This window comes from Echiichthys vipera, assembly GCF_963691815.1.
Source record: "Echiichthys vipera genome assembly, chromosome: 16".
NCBI classification, from domain to species: Eukaryota; Metazoa; Chordata; class Actinopteri; order Perciformes; family Trachinidae; genus Echiichthys; species Echiichthys vipera.
In genome coordinates this window covers 12,534,980-12,543,740 of record NC_139841.1, presented here as the reverse complement: position 1 = coordinate 12,543,740, position 8,761 = coordinate 12,534,980, and the positions used below count along the sequence as shown (strand labels likewise).

Here is an 8,761-nt window from a genome sequence, read left to right as displayed (position 1 = left end):
CACAGGTAGTTGCTTTTTTCATGTGCCAGTTAATTAATTTCATCTTTTGTTAAACTAGACTGACAACTAATGGCAAAGTGCTGAGACAGGAGGAAAGTTTGGGGTATGGAGGATAGTTTTGCTGGTTAGGTTTTTTGGAAGTAAAGGCTGCCATCTAGTGGAGTCATTAGCAAATGACGGGGGTGGATCTGATGAAAGTGTGCAGAACATTAAAGTCATAGACTCATGCTACACAAACATTCATCTGAGAAGTTCAAGACACTAAACAAACTAAATTACTGTTTGAATAACTGAATCCATGGTAGTGAGAAGAAATAATATATTAAAAGGATTAATCACTGATATCTGTTAATGCCCCATACCTTCACCCTTAGTCCCCCATTTACTTGTTTATCTAGTCAATGAAACACGATGCCCAACCTTTCACTATCTTCCATCTCTGACATTTGAAATCAATTATGGAAGTGTGTTCCTTTTGGCTGAAACCTTGCAAAACAAATTAAGAGCGACAGAGAAAACCAGTAAACATGCACAATGGAGTGCTAATTTTATGAATGGAATATCTTCAAAGAAAAATAACATTATGACCAAACAGAAAATGCTCCTAAAAAGACTCTGAAAATAAAATAAAAGTATAATTCCCTCACTAGTGTTTATTTCAAAATTCATATTTTCTTAACTTTTTGATTTATACGCAACACATACTGTGCACATTGATTGTATACTGCAGATCAAATCTTCGTTTGTAATAATATCTGCACATGATTATTTCAAACAGCAAACTTCCTGATTAATCTGGAATTATCCAGTGACCTCAACACTCGAGAGTGACGGCTCCACCAGTTGGAGAGCTGTTGTAATGACAGGAAAGTTCTTGAAAACACAGGAACGAGCCAGTGACGTCAGATATCCTGAATAATGGTTCCACCTGGTGGAGAACTGTGGAAATGACAGGAAAGTTCCTGAACACTCTGGACGAGCTCCAGTCAGAATATAAAAGCTGGGCCAGTCCCACTGCTGAGAGAGAAATCAACACAGACGAGAAGACACACTTTAACAAGAGGACTCAACACTGAACACACACTGAAGATGCTGTGCTCTCATGGATTCCGGTCTCCTCTCAGTCCATTCATGGACTTCTACTGGCCTGTACACAGTCTGAGGTCAGAGGTCAAACCTCTGCTCTACCAGCAGGATCTACTGCAGAGAAACCTCCAGGAGCTCCGCGGCCATCTGGAGCTGATGGACAAACTTCAACACGACATCCTGAAGGAGACGGAGCCTTTCCAAACCAGTGTGGCCGTGCAACCTGCAGTCTCCTACCAGTCGGAGAAAAAAGGAGAGCACTTTGCCCTGACCCTGGACACTCGAGGCTTTTCTCCAGAGGAGCTGAGTGTCAGGCAGGTGGGCAGGAAGCTGAGAGTCGGTGGGAAGACAGAGATGACGCAGGAGGACGGAAAAGGCTCCTACTCTTACAGACTCCACAAGTTCAGACAGGAGTTTGATCTGCCTGAAGGGCAGAACCCTGAAGACGTCACCTGCTACCTGGCTCCAGACGGGAAGCTCCACATCAAGGCAGCCAAAGCTCCATGTGTGGAGGAGGCTGAGAGAGAGCTGACTATCAAGAGGAGCTTGGAGGAGAAACCACAGCAGAGTGTGTGTTCACACACAGAAGCCAGCAGTGCAGAGACGCACAAAAGCACACAGGACTCACCTGAAATAATGGAGTCATCTTCATAATCTATTGTATGATCAATAAATTAGTTCGAATTTAAATCATTTTTCTATATTATTTTTTTGCACGCATAACTTATATTTTGTTAGGAAAAATTATCATAGCTTACTACATACAATATCCTTCATATGTGCATATGGTTTTGCATATTTATAACATGTATTATGGTTATTTAAAAATAGGGAAAAAGCAATGTCCCACCAATGTATAGTAAAGGTATAAGGAAATAACTTACGTAACCAGATCAATCCTGTTTCTTCATAATGTTCATGACTCATAACATCTGATGAAAACATTGTAGCTTGAAAATACAAGCAGCTTAACAAAGCTTTACTTAGCTGACATCCATCTGCAGAGAACATTCACAATGATGACACCACAACAATTTGCTGTGGACTTTGGTGTTGATACGTTTCTATGAGTTATATCTAGCATCTAACTCCAATCACACGCTTTGCTGCTTAAAAAGTTGTGTTCAGTTGCTTGCATAGAGTGTTTTCTCTTCTCATCATGGATCACACAGGTATAAACATGTGTATTGCATAGGACCTAGCTAGCTGTCATTACAATGCTCTTGCAATACTACTAAATAAAACATATTGTAGCGTCCCTCAATGATCAGACGGTGAGACTTTTCCTAGTTTGTTGCAGCTTTATTTCCGATTGAACACGTTCTACTGTGGGACAGAACAACATTAAACCCTCTTCACACTCCCTAGCTATTTACCGTCCCTCAACTCTCGCTATTTCCACGGCAACCCCCCTTTAGCTCTTAGCCAACTACTGGCTTACAGCATCTGAAAAACAACATAACAATAATTTCATTGACCTGCGGGACATCTCACTCGAACAGTGACACTCACATTTTAACATTCACATCAACAGCAAGCCCTCACCACAGTGTCTATCTGGTTGATCCAATAAGGAAGTGCCAAAAACTGCAGTTCTCTGAGTGTCCACTAGGAGTAGTTTGCACAATAGAGCAGTTTCTAATGACCCCCATGTTAAATAGGCCATTTTTAACAGCATAATTAAACCTACCTCTGGTAAAAAAATAAAAACATTATAGTCTGTATGTTTAGGCCATGAATTTTTTTTGTACCAGTTTTTATTTTATTGGAGGTTAAAGTTTATGAATAATTAGTTGTTTTTACCTAGTTTGTAAAGTGTCCTGAGATAACTTTTGTTATGATTTGGCACTATTAATAAAATAAAATTGAATTGAATTAAATTTATACAGTCTATGATCAGCAGTCACGACAGTCCGTAGAAATATATATAAACTCACCAGTAATACCAACTGTCTGGTCAACCTTCTGACAAGCTAGGTGTTTTCTATTTCTATGTAATCATCCATGTTTATGCTTTCCTCTTTATATTTGCGAATTTTAAATATAACGTAGCGTGTGTATAGACCTTTTATGTATAGACAGAATTCCATTGCAACAGTTTGGTCCTTGTCAACTTCCTGTCATTTGATGTCATTCACATACTACTGCAACAGGAATCAAACTTGGACACATTTAGAATGTTTATGTTAACAACTTTGAAAAGGTCTATACATTGGAGAATATATTGGAAGCACATTTGTGAGTATGACTTTCAGAGAACGTGCAGGTTGGTGAACATCCCGGTGCGGTGTCATAGCAAATTAATTGAACTGCTCCGCTCTGCCTGTGAAAACCTGACGTAAGGTAGAATGTACGTATTATGGAAATTTCTGAAATCTCACGGGATGTTCCTGGAAGACACTGGAGTGAAACTTCAGAGAGGGAAAGTATGGTGAAGCATAGTTATGTGTTATCAGTTTATCTAATAAAAAAAATGATTGTGTGATTTTTAATAAAATAAATGGTTTGTGCCAACAACATGTGGTGCAACACATCACATAGCTTTCTTAGACTGCCTTGCCTTTGGATGGAGACAGGCAGAAGTTGTTGCTAGTTGTGCTATAAATGGATCCTAATCGCTTCAAATACACTGCACCTCGCAGCTAATCTTCCAAAGTAACATACCAGGCAAGAGTTGTGGTAAAATTTCACAATCAGCCAATACTGGTGAGAGAAGTCATGTTGGAAAGTTATTTCATTATACTATAAGTGAGTGAGACTTTGCTTTTCTCTCTTTTAAATAACCATAATAAATATTATTAATATGCATAAATATATGTACATATGAAGGATATTGTATGTAGTAAGCTATAATATTTTTTCCTACCAAAATATAAGTTATGTGTGCAAAAAATAATATAGAAAAATATGATTTCAATTCAAATCCATTTATTCATCATACAATACAAAAACAAACATTTAGTAACAATAGCTCATGTAGATGACTCCATTATTTCAGGTGAGTCCTGTGTGCTTTTGTGCGTCTCTGCACTGCTGGCTTCTGTGTGTGAACACACACTCTGCTGTGGTTTCTCCTCCAAGCTCCTCTTGATAGTCAGCTCTCTCTCAGCCTCCTCCACACATGGGGCTTTGGCTGCCTGGATGTGGAGCTTCCCGTCTGGAGCCAGGTAGCAGGTGACGTCTTCAGGGTTCTGCCCTTCAGGCAGATCAAACTCCTGTCTGAACTCGTGGAGTCTGTAAGAGTAGGAGCCTTTTCCGTCCTCCTGCTTCATCTCTGTCTTCCCGCTGACTCTCAGCTCCCTGCCCACCTGCCTGACACTCAGCTCCTCTGGAGAAGAGCCTCGAGTGTCCAGGGTCAGGGCAAAGTGCTCTCCTTTTTTGGTAGGAGACTGGTAGGAGACTGCAGGTTGCACGGCCACACTGGTTTGTAAAGGCTCCGTCTCCTTCAGGATGTCGTGTTGAAGTTTGTCCATCAGCTCCAGGTGGCTGCGGAGCTCCTGGAGGTTTCTCCACAGTAGATCCTGCTGGTAGAGCAGAGGTTGGACCTCTGACCTCAGACTGTGTACAGGCCAGTAGAAGTCCATGAATGGACTGAGGGGAGACCGGAATCCATGAGAGCACAGCATCTTCAGTGTGTGTTCAGTGTTGAGTCCTCTTGTTAAAGTGTGTCTTCTCGTCTGTGTTGATTTCTCTCTCAGCAGTGGGACTGGCCCAGCTTTTATATTCTGACTGGAGCTCTTCCAGAGTGTTCAGGAACTTTCCTGTCATTTCCACAGTTCTCCACCAGGTGTAGCTATTATTCAGGTTTTCTGACGTCACTGGCTCATTCCTGTTTTTTCAAGAACTTTCCTGCATTTGCAGGACTTCAACACTAGATGTTACTAAATCTCACGTCATTATGTTTAGGCGTCCATTTACCCAAAGTGCAGTAATCATATACATGATACCTTCAATGGTATTTAATATTGCTCATACTAGTTTTAGTTTCATTCATCCAGTTTGTCTAGGTACAAAAAAAGTGTAGCTAAGAAATAAAAGAAAACTCTTGTAGTACTAGCAGTAGTATGACTCATATTTAAACCTGAACAGCTTTGGCATTCACTTTGTATAAATTCAATTGTAATTCCATCAAGATTTAGTCCTTCACTTTGCCTCCATTACAGCATTTCCTCATTAGTGTTCAGCAGCTCAGCAGTCTTCCTCATATGGTCCTTAGATAGATGTATCTTCTTCTGCAACCATATTACTCTGAAACCACTGTCTGCCCATTACCAAAATCAATGATAGAGACCAGACATGAATAGGGTGAAATACAATAAGGAGAAGTGAAGATTGTTGATTGTTGCTGAATTGTTCAGTGTGGACACATTCACACTCAATGTCTGTCTTCTCTTTTTGTTGGTGTTTTTCTCCAATACCTCCATTCTCCCTTGAGGACATTCATCTCAGGGGGGTTTCATTTCCCATCTCTTCATCTACCAGCAGGGTAAATCAGGACGGTTCTAAGTTACCTTTGTTTTATTGCATGGTTATCTGGCCACAACAGGTGCAAAAATACATTTTCTTCCTGATTTGTATTTCTTGTAAATATAATGAATGCATTAATAGTCACATGGATAATTTGCATCCACACATTTCTCAGTCCCCTCTGTATGTATACAAAGCCAAATGACCACAATAGTATCGAATTATAACATTATTATAACGCTGAGAAGACGATCAAACTTGACTATCTAGAGGAAGTAAAAGTCGTAACATGCATTTTATAAATAAGGATATTCCATAAAATGATGTTTTAATAACAATCGTTTATTTACCCTTGAACATATGTGTTTTGGGGGGAATCTTACCAACAACAAATAGCCTTACTGTTGGTTAGATTGAGCTCTAATGACACTGCCATCCCTTCTAATGTAAAGACAACATCTTTAATAGTCACCTGGATAACATAACCAGAGGCAGTTTTTTTCCATAACTTTTAAATCCATAACAGATAAGAGCCAAAATAATCATGGTGGAGTGTTGTCATTAGTAACTGAGTGAAAAACAATTTGTAACATCTCCCTTTTTAAATCAGCAACATGTGTCGTAAAAAAGTGAATTAGTCCATTGTTCCAAAATCAGATAACATAATTCTTCTATACATACCTGTATCCTCCCTGGCTAAATGATAATCATAGTCAAAGCATTGCTATAAATTATTACCAAAGTTACAAAACAATAAGGATAAGTTGCATCTTTAAAATTGGGCAAAGAGACATTTTGAACTTTACTCTTACTTGGAACTGCTGACTTAAAACAGAGTGTGTCGTTTCACTCACACAAATGACTTCATGAACATGTCAAACAGTAAAGTATTCTCCTCAAACATGAAACAACATGTAAGGTGTTATATTTTCTTTATTAGCTAGTAAAATAACGTTTAAGTTGAAAGGGTACAAATACAACCCTTAATTGATTTTAAAAAGTAAAATGTGATTTTATTGTGTAATGCCCTCAAAAAGACCCTTTGAGGTAGATCAGTCTTCTCCTCAGTGTTTCGTAACTCTTCGGAGGATAGCTTTATCGCATGTGACCTTCATAGGGCAGTGTGTACTCTTTCCACATGAGTGTGGTGGCAGGAGCATTCATCCTGTACTCAGTTGAATCATATTTGGCAGGCAAATGAGCCTCAGCATCTACCTGGCAGACTCTGGAGCTGCTTCCATAGTGTCAGCATCTCCTTGGGGCTCCGTCTGTGAACGAGCAGAACGGACCTGTAAGCACAGGGATTTCCCCTGTCTGTCTCTGGGAGATCAAATGTTAAAAAACCCGGGTGATGTCTTGGAGAGAGCCCGAGTTTGTGCATGCACATGCCCAGATACACGTCGTCTATCGGGAAAAGGCGCACCCTCTCAGACACCTTTTTCAATCGTAATGCAAGTGAGGTGGAATACACCACCCCTCCGCCACCAGCGTACGGTGGGTACACGCCTTTGTAGAAACGTTCTGGTATGTAGTATTTAGTGGATGGCTCACGGTTTGGAAATGCGTTATTGATTACATCCCCCACAAACAAATCCATGTCAGTTTCATTTGTATAGGCTTTCCACAGGTTGTGCTCCTCCCACTGCTTGTGCAGGTAATCCAGGAGGGCGCCTGTTCGAACAAACACATCATCATCCCCTTTGAACACAAAGATGGCAGTTGGACAGTATTGCTGGAGCCAATGCCAGAACAGCAAGTCCTTTAGGGTCAAGTTAAAGAAAGTGTCTCTGAAATCCCACTGTAGGATATCCCCATATTTCTGGTTCTCAAGGTCCAGGAGGTTTTGGAGGTCTGGGTGAGGACCTGTGCTTGAATCCTGCCTCCCAAGCAGAAACACTATGCGCACTAATCCGCCTTTCTTATTTGTTTCTCCCTTGACCAAGCCACTGCGTCCCCATGTTTCCCGGATGGCCTGCCTGTTTTCAAAGTTTCCCACTTGAGATTTGATGGCCATGAGGAGCATGGGAGACTCCAGATCAAAGCCACTGTTGTTCTTCATACACATGCCTGGCTGATTGATAAGGAGGGGATACTCCCTACAGTGCATTGACCATATAAATGCCCTCATTTGTTCTGGCAAACTGTTTAAATCATGCACACGAGGGACTGAACACTTGTGTGAGATGCAGTCAGAAAGGCATTCATTTTCAATTTCCGTTAAAAACTTCCTTGTGATTCCAGTCAAATTTCCTCGCAGTATCGGGTTGTGTTGACGGTCCCACGCATGCTGCAACTGGTTCCACACCGCACTGTCCTCCAGACGAAGGTTCCAGAAAGGGCCAAGTGGGTGAGAGGCCAATGCGGAGGAGTTAGGAGAAATCCCAGAGGCAATGTAGTGGATGGTTATTTTTGGAGGAGTATAGGAGATGGTGACGAATATGGACACCATGATATAAATCAGAAGGTGGCCAGTCATCATGCAAGGCAGCAGACACATGCACAGCAGTCTCCCGTTGCATTTGCAGCATTTGCCCATTGCCTTTAGCGTACAAATCAGACACACACCTGCACACACATAAAAAATAAAAACACATGAGGAGTTTTAAAAAATATATATAATCATAATAGAGAAAACATTGACAATCCTCCTCCCTAACTGACACACATCACTGCTGTGGCAGGGGTGTACCTGAGCTATTTTCTTTATATAGCCAACACTACAGGGAACCCTCTGGAGTTTTTGTCTCCTTGGTGATGGTCCAGTGAGGGTTATTATCTGTTCTTGCCTAAACACTCAGAGCATCATCCTTTGCCTACCTGCTGCACACAGCCCCTGTAGACACAATGTCAATGCAAAAGTGGATTAGATTGTTTCCTTGGCTCTTAGTTGGGTAAAGTTGGGTTAACACTGCTATATTTTAGATGTGGTTTCAATAGAGTATTTGATTGGGGCTCTGCACGCCCTTTATCTACCCCCCCCCCCCCCCCAGCAAAATACTGCTTATAAAGTTTCCAACATGTTGTTTCAAGCTTATTATAGCATAAACTTTTAATAATTACAGAATTTACTGACTGTCTTCTTGCAGCTTTTTTCAACACACTATTTTAGGCAATAGTTGAAAGACAACGTATAAAATTACTCACAAGTGTGTGAACTGCCTTCGTTGGTTAAGCCGACTGAGATAAAAGACACAGTGACTTGTGGTGT

At 40.8% G+C, this 8,761-nt stretch overlaps 3 protein-coding genes across 3 annotated transcripts; 1 reads left to right on the top strand and 2 right to left on the bottom strand.

The window, feature by feature from the left end:
• Positions 1 to 1,089: 1,089 nt before the first annotated feature.
• Positions 1,090 to 1,740, top strand: LOC310958958 (heat shock protein 30-like; the record flags this gene model as incomplete). Its single annotated transcript, XM_083930121.1, has 1 exon — positions 1,090 to 1,740. The coding sequence occupies one exon, from the start codon at positions 1,090 to 1,092 to the stop codon at positions 1,738 to 1,740; it is 651 nt and encodes a 216-aa protein (XP_083786247.1).
• A 2,318-nt stretch (positions 1,741 to 4,058) lies between these two features.
• Positions 4,059 to 4,712, bottom strand: LOC310958956 (heat shock protein 30-like; the record flags this gene model as incomplete). The annotated part of the gene is made up of 1 exon (XM_083930119.1): positions 4,059 to 4,712. The coding sequence occupies one exon, from the start codon at positions 4,710 to 4,712 to the stop codon at positions 4,059 to 4,061; it is 654 nt and encodes a 217-aa protein (XP_083786245.1).
• A 2,045-nt stretch (positions 4,713 to 6,757) lies between these two features.
• On the bottom strand, positions 6,758 to 8,089 carry LOC310958468 (N-acetyllactosaminide beta-1,3-N-acetylglucosaminyltransferase 2; the record flags this gene model as incomplete). The annotated part of the gene is made up of 1 exon (XM_083929425.1): positions 6,758 to 8,089. The coding sequence occupies one exon, from the start codon at positions 8,087 to 8,089 to the stop codon at positions 6,758 to 6,760; it is 1,332 nt and encodes a 443-aa protein (XP_083785551.1).
• Positions 8,090 to 8,761: the final 672 nt, after the last annotated feature.